The sequence below is a fragment of the Trichechus manatus genome, unplaced genomic scaffold (genome assembly GCF_000243295.1).
Source record: "Trichechus manatus latirostris isolate Lorelei unplaced genomic scaffold, TriManLat1.0 scaffold00210, whole genome shotgun sequence".
In the NCBI taxonomy this organism is placed as follows: Eukaryota; Metazoa; Chordata; class Mammalia; order Sirenia; family Trichechidae; genus Trichechus; species Trichechus manatus.
In genome coordinates this window covers 3,173,674-3,192,314 of record NW_004444146.1, presented here as the reverse complement: position 1 = coordinate 3,192,314, position 18,641 = coordinate 3,173,674, and the positions used below count along the sequence as shown (strand labels likewise).

Genomic DNA, 18,641 nt, shown 5'->3' with positions numbered 1-18,641 from the left:
ATATATTTTAAAGGATTTATATTTAAAATATATAAAGAATTCTCAAAACTCAATAATAAGAAACAATCCAATTTTTTAATGAGGAAAAGATTTGAACAGACACTTTTCCAAAGAAGATTATATGAATGGCAAATAAACACAGGAAAAGATACTCCATGTCACTGGTCATTAGGAGAATACAAATTAAATCCCAATAAGACACCACTACATACATATTAAAATGGGGGGAGGACCCACCCTGTTAATACCAAAGTCTAATAAGAGGACAAAGAAATTGACACTTTCATACATTCTCCGGCAAAATGCTATACTAATTTTTGGAAAACCATATGACCTAAAAATCCTACTCCTACGTATTTACCCAAGAGAAATAAAAACAAATGTTCATACAAAAACCTACACACAAATGTTTATACCAGTTTTATTCACAATAGCCAAAAATTGGAAACAACCAAATGTGCTTCGACTAGTGAATGAATAAACAAACTGTTACATCTATACAATAAAATAGTAGTCGGCAATAAAAACGAACAAATTGCTGATACAGGCAACAACATGTCTGAATCTCAAATGCTTTTTGCTATATGAAAGAAGCCAAACTCAAAAGGCTACAAACTGCATGCTTCCATTTATATAACATTCTGGAAAAGGCAAAACTATAGAGACAGAAAACAGATCAGTGGGCGGAACAGGGCCTGGGGAGGGAGAAGGAAGTTGACTACAGAGGGGAACAAGGGAACTTTATGAAATAGTGGGAATGTTCTAAATCTTTATTGTGGTGGTGGTTACAAAATTGTAAGCATTTGTCAAAGCACAAAGAACTGCACACCCACAGTAAGCAAAAAGGCCTAGTATTGGTTCAATGACAGACGTATAGACCAATGGAATAGAATTGAGAATCCAGAAATAAATTTATCCATCTATGGGCAGCTGATTTTCGACAAGGGGTTAAAATCCATTCAATGGAGAAGAAACTGTCTCTTTAACAAATGGTGCTGGCAAAACTGGATATCCATTTGCAGAAAAATGAAACAGGATCCATACCTCCCACTATACACAAACACTAACTCAAAACAGATCAAAGCCTAAATGTTAAAGCTAATACTATAAAATTTCTGGAGTGATCACATAAGGACTAAACTATGGGACCTAATTTTTTTCAGAGATAAATTATCAAACAAAATTACAAATGCACAAACAACAGAAAATAAATTAGATAACTGGAACCTCCTAAAAATTAAATACTTGTGCTCATCAAAAGACTTTATCAGAAGAGTAAAAAGAGAACCTACAGTCCAGGAAAAAAAATCTTTAGGAATGACATATCTGATAAGGGTCTAATTGCTAAACTATATAGAAAACTTCAATAACTGAGCAACAAAAAAGACAATCCAGTTAAAAAACAGGCAAAGGACATGAACGGACACTTCATCAAAGAAGACATTCAAGTGGCCAACAAACACATGAAAAGATGCTCGAGATCATCAGCCATTAGAGAGATGTAAATCAAAACTGCAATGAGATACCATCTCATCCCTGCAAAAATGACACTGATTAAAAAAAATAGAAAACAACAAATGCTGGCAAGGCTGTGGGGAGGACTGGAAACTTCAGCCATTATAAAATGGTACAACCATTACGGAACTGCTGGTGGGATTGTAAAATGGTACAACCACTATGGAAAACTGGTGCTTCCTCAAAAAGCTAAAAATAGAAATACCTTATGGTCCAGCAATCCCACTCCTAGGTATATACCCTAGAGATCTAATAGCAATGTCATGAATAGACATATGCATGCCTATGTTCATTGCAGCATTATTCACAATAGCAAAAAGACGGAAAAGAACTTAAGTGACCATCAACGAATGTATGGACAAACTGTGGTACACATACGAAATGGAATTCTATACAACCATAAAGAATAATGATGAATCCTCTAAACCTAGCATGGGTGAATCTGGAGAACATTATGCTGAGTGAAATAAGTCAATCACAAAAGGACAAATACTGTATGATCACACTTTTATCAGAAAATAAGAAGAGATATATGTACAGAGACTAACACTCATTGGTGGTTACCAGGGATAAGTGGTATGGAGGAGGAAGCACTCTCAAGATAGTAGACGCTTGTTAGTTTTGGTGATGGGAAAGGTAGCATCGAATGTGGGTGAAGTGCACACAGCCTGAACAAGGTTAATGATGTCACTAAGAAGTGCACAAGAGAAAGGTAAAGGATATGACAAAAATAATTGTGTAACAACACGAACATGTTCACAGTACACTGACAGGGAACTGCCAGAAATTCAAGCGGGATTCAGAAGAGGAAGTGGAACGAGGGATATCATTGCTGATGTCAGATGGATCTTGGCTGAAAGCAGAGAATACCGGAAAGATGTTTGCCTGTGTTTTATGGACCATGCAAAGGCATTCAACTGTGTAGGTCATAACAAATTATGGATAACATTGTAAAGAATGGGAATTCCAGAACACTTAATTGTGCTCATGAGGAACCTGTACATAGAGCAAGAGACACTTGTTTGAACAGAACAAGGGGATATTTCATGATTTAAAATTAGGAAACGTGTGCATCAAGGTTGTATCCTTTCACCATACTTATTCAATCTGTGTGCTGAGCAAATAATCCAAGAAGCCGGACTATATGAAGAAGAAGGCAGTATCAGGACTGGAGGAAGACTCATTAACAACCTGCGATATGCAGATGACACAACCTTGCTTGCTGAAAGCGAAGGGGACTTGAAGCACTTACTGATGAAGATCAAAGACCACAGCCTTCAGTATGGATTACACCTCAACATAAAGAAAACAAAGATCCTCACAACTGAACCAATAAGCAACATCATGATAAACAGAGAAAAGATTGAAGCTGTCAAGGATTTCATTTTACTTGCATCCAAAATCAACGCCCATGGAAGTAGCAGTCAAGAAATCAAACGACATAGTGCATTGGGCAAATCTTCTGCAAAAGACCTCTTTAAAGTGTTAAAAAAGCAAAAATGTCACTTTGAGTAATAAAGTGTGCCTCACCCAAGCTATGGTATTTTCAGTCACCTCATGTGCATGTGAGAGCTGGACAATGAATAAGGAAGACCGAAGAAGAATCGATGCCTTTGAATTATAGTGTTGGTGAAGATTGTTGAATATACCATGGACAGTTAGAACAATGAATAACTCTGTCTTGGAAGAAGTATACCCAGAATGCTCCTTAGAGGTGAGAATGGCGAGACTTTGTCTCACATACTTTGGACACGTTATCAGGAAGGACCAGTCCCCGGAGAAGGACATCATGCTTGGTAAAGTAGAGGGTCAGTGAAAAAGAGGAAGACCCTCAAGGAGATGGACTGACACAGTGGCTGCAACAATGTGCTCAAACATAGTAACGATTGTGAGGACAGCGCAGGATCAGGCAGTGTCTTGTTCTGCTGTACATAGGGTCGCTATGAGTCAGAACCGACTTGACGGCACCTAACAACACCACCACCACCAACAACCAAAAATATGTGTGTGCCTACACAAATATGTATATAGGCATATGAGTATGAATATGTGGGTACACATGTGTGCACAGATAGAGTATCTATAGGCATATGTACACACAAGTATGTGTGTGCATGCATGTATATCTCTATAAATAATAAACCACATAGGGGACACAGGTACAGATACTTCTTAGACATAACCAAGCACCTCAAGAGATTGGTTTTCTGGGTTTGAAGACTCAGAATCATAGTCTCATGGGACAACTCAGGTAATTGGCATAATGTAGTTCATAAAGTTTATGTTTTACATACTAGTGTAGTGAATAGCATCTGGGGTCTTAAAAGCTTGTGAGTGGTGATTTAAGATACAACTATTGGTCTCTACTTGTCTGGAACAAAATAGAAAGAAGGAAACCAAAGACTCAGAGAAGAAAGTAGTCTACAGGACTAATTAATAGTTGACAGGAACCACAGTCTCATCTACCCAGAGACCAGAAGAACTAGATGGTGCCTGGCTACCACTACCAACCATTGTGATCAGGGCCACAGCAGATGGATCCTTCAGAATGCAAGAGAAATGTGGAACAGAATTCAAGTTCTTAAAAAATCCAGACTAACTGGACTGATTGAGACTAGAGGACTCCCCAAGACTATCGCCCTGAGATATGACTTAAACCTTAAACCAAAATTATCCCTTGAGGTCACCTTTTAGCTAAATAACAGATTGACTCATAAAATAAAGAATATCACCCATGAGTAATGAGCTGCTTCAAGAAAAATCATCTACAGGAGAGCAAATGGTCAAAAATTACTCTAAAGTGAAGATGAGAAAGTAAGGTGGCAGGGAAACTAGAGTACTGGAAATAGTACAACCAGAACAGCATGAATGAGAATGACACATTGTGAAAAATGTAACCAATATCACTGAATGACTTGTGTAGAAATTGTTAAATGGCAACCAAATTTGCTGTGTACACTTTCACCTTAAACACAATACAATATTAATAAAAAAAGAACTCTATATCAAAATGGGAATTTTACTGTATGTAAATTACATCTCAATAAATATATGAAATTAAAAAAAAAAAAAAGACATGAACAGGAAAAGCAAAACTCAAGTTCCAGTGCACAGTCCTGCAAATTCTCAGTGCCGGCCCTCCCCTATGCTCCATGAACAACTCCCTCTGTTCCTACAAAAAGGATTATTCTGAGTCTCAGTGAACCAAGAGTCCAACAAGCTTCTGTTCTTTTTGAAAACATATAAATTTCAAAAATGGTATCAGTATTAATGAACACTGCTCACTATAATTACTGACAGTGTTTATGAGTCATGATCAAAATGATTAGTATTTTCTAAAGGCAAAGTTTAGATGCAAATTCTGATAATGTACGTGGATAATATAAGTTTTACTTCCAGATTTCAGCTGTCGTCTTTGGTTTTATGTAAGGAAATGCCATTTAAACTTCCTAATTCTATAAACTATTCCCATGGCTAACAGCAGCTACTGTGATCTCAAGTCTTAAATTTCAGAGCCTGGATAGTCTCTGTATTGTGACTAATGAGCCTTAATGCTCTTTAAGACTCAGTGCTTTACACAAGCTTTTCAGAATAAATTTATTTTCCAGCACAGGAGATTTTCTTGCCAGGCTAGATTTGATTTCAAAATTGCACTAAGTTCTTGAAATTCAGGTTTCTTTCTTGCATGCTACTACATTTCAGCCGACCCATGTCCCTGTGCTCGAGGGCTTGGGGAAAAGACACATTTACCACAAGAATTACACTCATATTTCTATAGCTGTAACCCTCTGGAGCTCTGTAAATTCGACAATTGACTTGTTTTTAGCTGAAGAATTGTGGCAAGCTGATGTGGTTTTGTTTGTGTGTATGTTTGTTAATCCACCACAGCTTCACCTCCTGCCTTTGAACAATTCCCTAAAGTAGTGAAAATGTTTTTTTTTTTTTTTAAATAAGAAAAACGTCTCCAAATAACCTAGATTAATTTTTCTACAATGAGAATTTTTTCTTTTATAAATATCAAAAAAAAGGAGTTTATAGAAGGGCACAGCTAGCAAAGAATATGTGGAAGCAAGGATTAAGAAGTGGTTGTTGGTGCCTGGTGTGTAGAAGCGCCTGTCAAATGTCAGGGGCCTTCGCACCTTCAGTTTTAACAGCATTCTCAAATGGAAGGTTCTTTCAGGTTAGAGATCAAATAATAAACATGTAACATAACAATTTTTCACAGAAGTCCGATAATTATACTTCTTCCATTTGATATAGTCCTGAGATTTAGAAATGACATAGCAAAAAATGTTCTAAGATTTAAATAAAACCACGACACAAAATTTTATTTACAGTATAATTTCAATTATGTCAAAGGAAGGAAGAAAGAATACACAGAACTGGAAAGAAATACAAATGCACAAAAATATTAAATATCTTTGGAATAGTGGATCTAAGCAGAATTTTCCTAAATTTTCTTTATAATATTAAAACAAACCAGTTGCCATTGATTCCGACTCATGGTTCCCATGTGTGTCAGAGTAGAACTGTGCTCATAGGGTTTTTAACAGGTGATTTTTCAGGAGTAGATCACCAAGCCTTTCTACCGAGGCTCTTCTTGCATTTGAACAGCCTTTTGGTCAGTAGCCAAGTGCTTAACCTTTTGCACCACCCAGACTTACATTCTTTAAAGTTTATATACATTTTATTTTTAAAATTCCTTGATTATTAGAAATGCTAGTACCATTTAACAAAAACATAGTATATCTTTAGGTAGATTTTGTTTTTTGGGGTTTCACCCCTCCCATCCTCTGTTCAACTTCTGAGATACTGATCCTTGTCTCCCACCTGTGTCTCCCCTCCCAAATCCACTTGTTAAAAAGCCAAGACAAGCTCAAATCATACCTTCAATAAGACCAAACCAAACCCATAGCCATCAAGTCGATTCAGACTCATAGCGACTCCATGTGTTACAGAGCAGAACTGCTCCATAGGATCTTCTCGGCTGTAATCTTTGCTGAAGCAGACTGCCAGGCCTTTCTTCTGCACTATTTTCAGTAAGCCTTCCTAAATCCTCCTGGTCAGAAGTACTCCCCTCTCCCATTACTCTCTGTGGTACTGGAAGTACAAACAATTTCTGCAGACTATAATCTCCTGTAGGGAAGGAGTTAAACCTAGTAGAGTTTACATCATCCTCTATTTTCTCCTCCCTATACAGCTTGGCTCCATGTTTTTCTGCATAATAGATGCTGCTCCACACTTAAATGCCATGTTCATTTAATCTATAAAATGACAGCCTTAGTTAAACAGCAGTTTTAGAACACCATATCTTGCCTCATGTCATTTGTATACAAATGTCCCCATTATAAAATAATTACATTTTATTGAGCATTTTCTCTGTGTCAAGTACTTTAAACACTTTACATACTCACAAGTTATAAGGTTTTTTCATTTATATCACTTAAATATTATTTATCAAGTTGACCCAAAAGAGGTTTTACTTTTTGAATCTTCTCTGGGAAAAATGGAGCCTTGCCTTATATCAGGGTCACTTTGGACACAAAAATAGAAGGTAATCCTCACAGCCACCCCATGCCATGGGTCATCCTCATTTCTCAGATGAGGAAAATGGGGCTCAGACATTAAAAAACTGGCCAAAGTCACAGAGCTGCTGAGTGCAAACTGTCAGGATCTAACCCCAACTCTGTCTAGCTCTAAAACCTGTGTTCTTAGCCACCGTCTCCATGGTGGGAAATTCCCACTTGTCTTTACCACCATCAGGAGCAATAAACTCTAAATCTTATTTCCTCTTCTGGCAAGGATCAGTCTGAGAATCCCTATACTTTCCTTAAAAACTAAACCTGTCTGAAAAAGCTTTTCCACCTGAGACCATGGCATGGAAAGCTATGGGCTCTTCAGAAGCAAGAGCTTTTACAGTATCTTCACCAAAGCTCTACCAGGGACTGAAAGAGAAGATACGTTCCCCACACGTCTGTCAGTCTGTCATACTTTGAGGGCTTGGGTGTTGCTGTGATGCTGAAAGCTATACCACCAGTATTCAAATACCATCAGGGTCACCCATGGCGGACAGGTTGCAGCTGCACCTCCAAACTAAGACAGACTAGGAAGAAGGACCTGGCAGTCTACTTCTGAAAAGAATTAGCCAGTGAAAACCTTATGAATAGCCGGGGAACACTGTCTAATATACTGCCAGAAGATGAGCCCCTCAGGTTAGAAGGCACTCAAAATATGACCGGGGAAGAGCTACCTCCTCAAAGTAGAGTCAACCTTAAAGATGTGGACAGAGTCAAGCTTTTATGACCTTCATCTGCTGATGTGGCATGACTCAAAATGAGAAAAAAAAGCTGCAAACATTCATTAATAATTGGAACCTGGAATGTACAAAGTATGAATCTAGGAAAATTGGAAATCATCAAAAATGAAATGGAATGCATAAAGATTGATATCAATTTTATACAACCTTCACTATATCAAGACAGATGAATATGCTAGAAAGAGAGAGAGAATTGAAAAATATCCCTCTCCCTACATTCTGTTTTGACACACATACATTAAATGAACTACAGAAAAGTTTAGAGCCAAAAAGACCTAGAACCTATATCTCCGAGATTTGCCTGAATCCCAGAGTAGCAACTGACTATAAAGCACATCCAGCCTTTTTGTTTTATGCACAAATTCTCAGCTAGAATATCATGACAGTGACAAAGTGAAACATGCAACACTGAAAAAATGGAAAGGTGCAAGTCTCAGAATACAAACTATCAGGGAGGAAACCAGGAATAATGATTCTTTTAGTTTTAGGTAAATTGGCTTAAACAATTTTATACCTCAAGGTTCTTAACTGGGACAGGGCTGTCTGTAGGCTCCCTAAGTTCAGGAGGGAAGGGGGACTGAAATGAGAACAAAGCTAGTCACAGCCCAGAGGTGACACCAAGCTCTGTCTGGAACACTCCTGGAGGCCTAGAGTAAATGCTTTGTCTCTTTGGGCTGGGCTCATTCAGCTGGGAAACTGTGCCTGTGAGGGTTTCTCTTTCTGTTTTTTGTTTTGTTTTTAAGCTAAGTTGTTGAAAGACTAAACACAAATGCTACAACAAATGAAAGGGTTCCTTTTCTATGATTTCTTTAGTTTTTTTGCAATTATATACAAAAATAAGAATACAATCTCTTATTTAATGGAAAGTTAAAACAAAATAAAATAGTGTTAGTCGTCCAAAAGATGTATTTTTGCTCAAAATTCTAACACCTCTAAAATACATTATCACAGTAGTTTGATGACAGCCTGTATAAGAGATGTTTTGAGGATGATGTTTCCTATCACGTAAAACATAATTCTGACCTTGAAGGTACAAAATGCCCACACCTCCCCTGCCTTTTATCTTCCCTGTTCTTCCAAAGACGTTGGGAGACACTTCTTGAGTCCTCGTGGGCCTGAGGAGTATCGTTGACTCACCTGAATGTGTATGGCGCCCTCTACTGCTTTCTGCATGTCAGAGCAGCCGCTGATGAGAGAGAGCTGCTCTTGGGCACCCAGAGAGCCTTTCAGGGCGCCGGACTGCTCCAGCAACTCCATCTCCTTCCTGGGAAAAAGCAGAGACGGATCACTGTGAGTATTCACAATCAAATTCAAGACAAATAAAGCATGAAACAACCCCCGTCTGTGTTGCGGGGGATGGGGCGCGGTGATGGAAAGCGGTGGTTCTTCATCCTGATCCTTCCATTGGTCCCCTGGGGTGGAAGGGCTGAAAGAGGGCATCTAGTCATCAGGGCTGGCTTCAGGGGCGAGTCAGCTGTTGTCACCCAGGGCTCCGCGCTCAGAGGGCCTGTGCTTGGTCTAATGCTCTACTGCCACCGTTCACCGTCTTAAAAGTTTTAACAGATTTTTAACAAGAGCCCCACATTTTCATTTGTACTGGGCCCCACAAATTATATGGCCACCCTGCCTATAATTTGTATTGTCAGCAAACAGGGCAGAGTACACATATAAGCACACACACAGTTGCCTAAGGAGAAACACCCATGCTTTCCAAAAAAAAACCTGCATGGATTTTCTGCTACTGAGTCAAATAATTTTACATCATTTCACACCAGTTTTCATCTTTAAGTTGTCAATGCCCTTCAGCCCAAACCCACCAGGAATATACCTGTAGCTGCATAAATCAGGTTTATTGCTCCTTCCTTCTTTCCCTATTCTCTCTAAATCTTTCAGATATCCAGTGGGGTGTATGTTAGGCATTCTCTCTATCTTACGTATTTCTTAGCCTCTTTTGCACATTATCCATCTCTTCATCTCTCTGAATTGCATTCTGAATAATATCTTCAGATCTGATTTCCAGCTCACTATGCTCATAATACCTTGTTTCTCATGTATTTTGTGATTTTTGGTTATGAGCACATGTTCAGGAACTATACGCTTCCTGAGTTCCCTGTGGGAATTCTTAGGTTTAAGGTGTGTAATTCTGGAGATGATATCCATTTTGTTTCTGCTGGCATCTGGGGACACTTCCAACAAAAGGACCAGTTTAAATTTGTGGACTGGGGTTTTCACACCACACAGGTAGTATGAATTTGGACTCCAGCACTCTAAGATGGCTGGTTTATGGTTATAAATTCTTGGAGAAACTCTCCCTCCACGACAGACAAATCTCCACTTATGGGTCAGAATTATTTTCCTCCTAGTTCTCCTTTTCACCAAGGATGTATCCCTTTGGGAAGTCTAGCTTCATTCAGGGGTTTCCAAGCTGATTTCCCATCTTGAACAGACTAAGGTTAGCTGTTAGAACCAAAGCTCTAGATTAGCAAGATTGGCAAATACCCTTAGAACAGCCACCAGGTATGGCTCTGACTCTCACACATCTCTCTGGATTTGTGCTCCCAAATTTGGCCTCTGAGAATTTCTATTAATTTCTTGCCAGGTCAGCTATGCATTTAAAACAAAAACTTTTAAGTATACATCTACCCAATATTTTTAATTGTTTTTGAAGTGGAAGGATACCTACTTTGACATACTGCCAGAAACTGAACTATAGACTGTTCCTTTCAAGTCTAATATTGCTAGATTCCATGTATTTTCCACCATCCATCTGTAGTTTGTTGCACTGTGGTGGCTTGCATGTTGCTGTGATGCTGGAAGCTATGCCCCAGTATTTCAAATACCAGCAGGATCATCCATGGTGGGCAGGTTTCAGTGGAGCTGACAAACTAGGAAGAAAGGCCTGGCAATCCACTTCTAAAAATTAGCCAATGGAAACCTTATGTATCACAACAGAACACTGTCCAACTCACTTGCTCTGGACACATCATCAGGAGGGATCAATTGCTGAAGGCAGACATTGTGTTTGGTGAAGTAGAGGGCCAGCAAGGTTGAGGGAGGCCCTCAGTGAGATGGATTGGCACAACAGGCACAACTATGGACTCGAATATGCCAGTGATCATGAGGATGATACAGGACCGGGCAACATTTTGCTCTGTTGTACATGGGGTCACCATGAGTTGGAGAGGGCTCAATGGCAACTATCTCTACCTACATATTTTACATTTTGCAAGAAAAGGGAAATATTCAACTTATTCATTTTAGTGATAATGGTAAGTTACTCCAAGTAGATATGAGCTCTACAAATAAACTTATAACACAGTTATTAACTGATTCTATCATTGCTCTTGTTCATATGTACTGAGAAAAAAAATCATTGTTTTAGCTGTCTTTAAAAATAGTTATTGCTTTTGTTTCCCAGTTTTGTCCATTTGAAAAATATATATAACCTGATAAATTAAATATATAATATATATAAAATGAAATATTATTTCTGTATAATACATAATATATAATACATAATTATATATATATATAAAATCTGAATCCAATCAACTTAATCTTAAAAATTACTAGAGATACTTATGAAATGTATCCAAAAAATAAAATATTTCTTTTTGTTTTTTTAATTTAATCTAGCTTGTTCATTTTAGTGCCAAAGAAACCAGGGATCAAAAAGGTTGTAGACTCACACAAGGACATAAGGCTTTTAGAAGCATGTCTGGGACTGAAACCCAGTCTTTTGGCTCTTTCTGTTAGACCACATTTAATAGGATTAGTTTACTCTTTCTTACTCTTCCTAAACCACACTGCCTCTCTGATTTAAAAAAAAAAAAAAAATTCTTAGTAGGACTTATTGGCCTAAATAGGATAATTTACAAAGTTCATTGGCTTAAATTCTGAAGATTCAAGGTACTCAATATATTAAAGAGAAGAGACAGGAACTTGCATCCATTTCCTCTTTCATGAATGTTGTTACTATCCTAGTTCCAGCCTTTTTTAGCTTGTACTTAGACTATGGGCCTCCCATCTTCCCTTTGAAGAACCTCAGTGTACCTACCAAACCCACCATCTCCTTTCAGGATTTCATCACCAATAGGATTACCATGCTGGGTCCCACGTGAGCCAAATACCATGGCTTCAACTGACTGGACCTGAGATGGGAAGTTGAACCAAAGCAGGTATCTACAGGCTGTCCAGTGGCTTGGTTCAAGAGGTCAGCCCAATAGGAGCCAGTACTAAATGGTAACTGGCAAACCCAATCAGCTCATCCCTCTTCAGCAGTCTGAAATTAAAACCCACAAAGTGAATTGGTAATGGCAGGAGAAGCAACAGAAGTAGAGTCACCACAATGGTAGACTTTAAAAAGGTAGAACCTTTAAAAAAAACAAAAAAACAAAACGGCTTAAGAAATCACCCCCTCTAGAGCTGCTGTGAGTTACCAGAGCTGTTGTCTATCAGAGGCCCAGTTGTCCCCGAATAATGTCTGTATTTCCGCGGCAGAGATGTAGCTGCAGAGATGGCTTCCTGTATCACTCACTCCTTCACACAGCCTCACAATAAACCCCCATCAACTGACGCAATCTGAGTACCCCTATCCCTTATAAACTGAAAGGGCCTAGCACCTACTTTGTAGATTAGATGCACCTATTGACTGAAGGAAATTACAACACATCTGACTTACTCAGTTTTGGAGTATACAGGTCATATAAATTAGACCTACAGCAATGGCTAAGCCTAGAAATCAACAACATTGGTAAAAGTTAACTACACTGTCCATGAATATAGCTAGAATAAAAATGTTCGTATATCTGAAGAGCTATTTGTAGCTACCAAACAAACAAATTCAGTTAAACTAAAAGTATTTGCTGTTATGAAGGAATAAGTGAGATGTTTAATACAATGCCCCATTCCTTTTCTAGAACTATTTTCTTTTCACAATTTATTTTAAGATATAAAAAACTAGAAAGAATAATAAACATCACAATATTTCTACCATTCATAATGACAACCACCAATGTAATTTGCTTATCTTTTTTTTAATAAAAAAATCATTAAAGATAAAGTTCTTCTAGTCACACCCCCTCCCACACACACACCCCACCTCACACAACCATTTTCTAATGGTTTTTTAAATGCCAAAGCTGGATGACATAATGATTAGCCCTTTTGTCCTTTATGGAATTATGTCTGAGTACCTAGTATACTCAAAATCACCTGCTTCAAGTTTCAGTAGACCAACCATGTAACTTCAAATCTTTTCATTAATCCAAAGGAAACTTTGGGTCTTTCTTCCAAAAGTGCTATTGAGTCAGGTAAGTTAAAATCAATTGGAGTACAAGAGACTCTCTTGTTCCTTAGATGATCTACCATTCTTTCTGACTGTCCCAGTCATCCTCCCTATAGGGTCAGGAGAAGGAGACAGAATGAGTAGCAGGATAGCCACAAGCAATGGTCCCTTGCAGATCAAGACAGAAAGCCAAACTATATATATATATATTTTTTAGGAGGGAGGTAAGGAACTATGAGGAAACAATAGCAATGCAGAAAATATGAGAAAACCACAAAAATTTATAATATCCTCACAAAGATTAAAAAAGATATTATACCTATGACTCAATAACGGGATATTTTAAGAAAGAAATATACAGAGAAAAAACAGGTAGAAATTAAATATCTACTAGTAAAAGTGGAAGTTTTAATAAAAGATCTGGAAGATAAATTTGTGGACACCTCTGAGGAAGAAGAACAAAGGACAAAGAGATGGCCAAAGAAAAGTAAATTAAAGGACTTTGCTGAGTGGTCCAAATCTGACTAGCAGGAGTTCTAGAAAGAACAGAAGAAAAAAATGGTAGGAAAGACTTTATCAAAGAAATAATATAAAACTATTTCCCAGAACCAAAGAATGTGTGTTTCCAGATTGGGTATGAAGCCTATGTGTGGGAGACAAGGGACAGGATATTGCAGATTTGGGTTATAAGCCCTGTAGTAATATTTGTCTTTAAAGTATATATTACCTTGATTAAAACTTTAAAAATAAAGTAACAATCTAGGTCTTTAGCTACTACAGACTAGCACTAACGTACTAGCTGTAATTTTATGTGGCCTCTTTCTTCCCTATCACTGGCAGAGAAATACTAACTCCTAATACAGTCATGTGAACAAACTCTGGGCCCTGCCTGAAACTGAGGCAGCTCATAAAGAACCCCAGCTACAGGAATAAGAACTTAAATTGTACACAAGAACCGGAACTTTGCAGCATGTCTTTAAATCACCATCAAGTCAGCATTAAAATGTGACTCGGGATAGGGAGGTAAACATTTGTTAGACTGAAAGATTACAGCATCTTCTTTCTGTTCTAAAGTGGACCATTTCATTTGTTCTGAATCTCAATCCCTCCCCTCTTTAAAAAATCCAGTTCCCAGTTATTTCTTCGATGAACATTTTCTACCTCTTGTCCTTCAGTGACCCCTATTTTCTCTTCCAACAAGCACATAATCTCATCATCTTCAAACCCAATTAGCATCCTAGTTTTCCTTTATTCATTGCCAGCTTCTAAAATGGTCACTATATAAGTCACCTTCCTTTCTTTACTATTTCCTCCTCAACACTGGAGACGAGACTTCATTTCTACTTCTTGCCAAGTCAACATCTTTTCTTTGCTCTTTATTCTTTCACATGGAGCTTCTGACTGCTGGGTGGGAATCCTTTTCCCCATGGATTTCCCTTCCAGGAACCTCTACTAAAGGAACATTCCTGGCCTTCTGCTTCACTCCCTCCCTCACAACGCCTCTGGGGAAGAACAGAAATTTATCTGACTGGGAGTTTAGCATGGAAGACTCTGTCTCTTCTCTGCCTCTCTCAGGGACTGCCTTACACTGAGTTTTACTACAGCAGAACCCAGTTGGAAAGGTTATGGTTGGGTAAGGCTGTTTAATTCTGTTATGTCGTATTAGAAAACTATTATGTGCTATGTCTTGGATTTGCTTCAAAATATTCCAGGAGGGGTGGAGCCACCATGGCACCCTAGACAGACACACCGTGCCATCCCTCTGCAGCAAAGACCCAAGAAACTAAGTAAAACAGATACCAACAACAATCTTGGAACCCTAAGGATCAAATGCAAGCATAAAGAACAAGATCAAACACTGAATGGAAGAAGAAATTGACGGAAAACAGAGAACAAGGAGAGATACAGAGTGGAGGTCCTCTGCCATCTAACATGGCACAGCATCACCATCTTGAAGCACAGCCAGCAACGACCCTGGACAAGGAGTAGGGGAAGGCAAATTCATGGAGCTCCCAATAAGAGACAGAGCACCTGGTAACCAAAGAAACGTGCTTTCCCACCCCTCACCCTTGTGGTAAGTAGCAGCAAGAAACCCTCCAGCCCGGCAGCCTCCACCAACGGGGTTCACAATAAGAGCAACATCCGCACCTCCAGCCCCGCCCCTTCCCACCGCATGTCTTTTTTTTCCCTTCTTTTTCTTCATTTTCTTTCTCCCTTCCATCTAGCCCTGTACACCACCGCCCCACCCCCTTCCCACTGGCCCCTGTTGCACCACCGTGGCTAGAGAGTCACTGGCCCGCTGCCACCCTGGGTTCCCTTCACCCACACCCACCAGCTCCTGCCGCGCCACCATTTTTTTTTTTTTTTACTTTCTTTTCTTTTTCCCTCCCATCTAGCTCTGTACATCACCTCTCTTCCCTTCCCACCGGCCCTTGGGTCCATCTCACCCCTACTCGCCAGGCCCCACTGTGCCACCAGTTTTTAATTTTATTTAATTTTTTTCTCTTTCTTCCTTTTCCTTCTCCTTCCCACCTAGCCCCGAGCTCCACTTCCCCCACTTCTGGCCAGGCCCTACCACACCATCACGACTAGAGAGCCACAGGCACACCAGCCCACCACTGCCCTGGGTCCGCCCCGCTCCCACCTGCCAGCTCCTGCTGTGATGCAATTTTTGTTCTTTTTTTTCTCATTTTATTCCTTTTCTTTCTTGCTCCCACCTATCCCCGTACATCACCTCCCCTCCCTTTCTACCAGCCTTCGGTCCATCCCAACCCATTAACCAGCCCCCACTGCACTGCCAGTTTTTTTTGTTTTCTTTTTCCCTCCCACCTCCCCCATTCCTGCCGGTCCCTGCTGCACTGCCACAGCTAGAGAGCCACCAACACACCGGCACACCAATACTCTGGATCTGCCACACCCGCACCCACCTGCCCACACCACACCACCGTTTTTTTCTTTCTCCCTCCCACTTAGCCCAGCAATAACCATCTCCCCACCTACCCACTGGCCCCTGCTGTGCCACCACAGATGGAGAGCCACTGGCCTGCCACCACCCTGGGTCTGCCTGCTCCCACACACCAGCTCCCACTGTGCTGCCTTTTTTTTTTTTCTTTCTTTTCTTACTCCCTACCACCTAGCCCCATAGGTCATGTCCCATCCCAAGCCCGCCATGTCCCCACTCACCAGCCGCCTCCAAACTGCCATTTTTTTCTCTCTTTTCCTTTCCTACTTTTCTTTCTCTCTCCCTCTCATCTAGCCCCATACACCACTTCCTCCTGCTTCCAGTCTGGCCCCACCATGCTGCCATGGATAGAGTGCCACCGACACACTGGCCACGGGTCCAAGGCCACTTGCTGGCCCTTACCATGCTGCCATTTATTTAATTTTTTTCTTTTTCTTTCTACCTCCCACCTAGCCAAGTACGCAACCTACCCCCCCTCCCAGCCAGCCCACAGGTCCACCTTGCCCCCACCTACTGGCTACACTCTTTCTATACCTTTTCTTTACTTTCTCCCTCCTACCTAGTCCTGTATGCCACCTCCCTGCCCTTCCCACCAGCCCCTGCCATGCTGCCACAGCTAGAGCATGCCTTGCACTCAGGCCAGCCACAGCACCAGGCCCACATCACACCTCCTCTCTCTCCTGCCACTCAACCAGCTGCTGAATAGAGGGAAGCAAGTCCATAACACTCTCAGTCCGACACCCCCTCCTATCTGGCGAGGGCCAGTGAACACTCTCACACCACTAGGCCAACATCAGGAGGCAGGCAGTGGACACCCAGTCCACCCTCAGCCACCTCACCAAACCAGCATATAGCGAAGCAAGCTTGCTCTGCCTGCTGCTGCCCTGCCCACTCAGGCAAGGTGGTGAGAGCTAATGTGCCCACAGATGCGCAAGCAGAAAAGCACCCCCGAGCCACTCCCCTGACATAACAAAACAGAACAAAAAAGCAGCGAGAAACAAACATACAATCAATCAATAAAAAAAAAACTTAATGTCTCAGAGACAGTAGAAAATATCAAAACATATTAAAAAAGCAGAACAAGATGGCTCCAGCAAGTGACCAAAATAAAGAATCAGATAACTTTCCAATAGAAGGAAAGGCAGTTGAACTACTTGACATGGAATTCAAAATACTAATTTAATTAGGGCTCTCCAAGAGATTAGGAAAGAGATCAAGGAAAACACAGACAAACCCAAGGAAAAAATGAACAAAATCATGGAAAACATACAAAAGCAACAAAAACAGCCAAAATCAAGGAAAACAGACAAAGCAATAGAAGAATTCAGGGAAATAATACAAGAACAAAACGTCAAAATGAATAATCATAACAAAAACAGCAACTAGAAATCCAAAAGATAAACAACAAAATTTCAGACATGAACAAATCAAAAGAAGGTTTTAGGAGCCAATTTGAAACCACAGAAGACAGAATCGGCAAGATTGAAGACAAATTCATGGATGCTACTTTGTTTCAGGAAAAATCAGAGAAAAGAATGAAGAAAATCTAAGAATTATGTGGGAGACAATCAAGGGCAACAATCTGCATGTGATTGGAGTTCCAGAACAGGGGGAGAAAATGGAAAATACAGAGAGGACTGTGGAAGATTGACTGGCAGAAAACTTCACAAATATCATGAAAGACGAAAAGCTGACTGTGCAAGAAGCTCAACAAACCCCATATAGAATAGCCCCAAAAGGAAGTCACCAACACATATCATAATCACACTTGCCAAAACCAAATACAAAGAAAGAATCCTGAGAGCAACTCAAGAAAAATGAAGACTTACTTACAAAGGGAAAACAATCAGACTAAGCTCTGATTACTCAGCAGAAACTATGCAGACAAGAATGCAATGGGATGATATATATAAAACCTTGAAAGAAAAAAACTGCCAACCAAGAATAACATACCCTGCAAAACTCTCTCACTAATACCATGGTGAAATTAGAACATTTCTAGATAAAAAGAAATTAAGCGAATTCGTACAATCCAAATTCGTAAAAACCAAACTTACAAGAAATAATAACAGGAATCCTATGGAACCAACAATATCAGACAACAACCAGAGTCTAAGACACAGGACAGCAGTAGCCAGATATCAACCTAGGTAAAGAACTCTTAACAATAAAACAAAGCTAAAAGACTTAAAGCAGGGAAACAGACGTCAATCTATAAATGACAACAATATCAAAACAATAAAAGGGGTAATAAATGGTGTAGATATAGAACTTTCAAGTGGGGATGAAGTCAAGGTGATATCAAGCAATAAAAGACTAGTTCAAACTTAGGAAGATGACAGTAAATTTCAAGGCAACCACAAAGAAAGTTAACAAAACTACTCATCAAAAGAAAAAAGAAAAACATAAAGACTCAGTAAACACAATATCTATAATAGTGAAAGAAAAGAAAATCCACAACCAAAAGGAACTCAGCACAGAAAAGTGAGAGGAACAAAGAAAATGTCAGCACTGCAAGAAAAAAAGTACAATATGACAGCAATAAATTCATATCTATTGAT

General features: G+C 39.7%; 1 protein-coding gene across 3 annotated transcripts in view; it reads right to left on the bottom strand.

The window, feature by feature from the left end:
* CRYL1 (crystallin lambda 1) overlaps positions 1 to 18,641 on the bottom strand; it is a 246,649-nt gene that overhangs the window by 182,697 nt on the left and 45,311 nt on the right. For all 3 annotated transcript variants that reach the window (XM_004388411.2, XM_023742462.1, XM_023742463.1), the window contains one exon: positions 8,969 to 9,095. In XM_004388411.2, the coding sequence (XP_004388468.2) occupies positions 8,969 to 9,095 (127 nt within the window). The remainder of the gene's footprint in view (positions 1 to 8,968; positions 9,096 to 18,641) is intronic.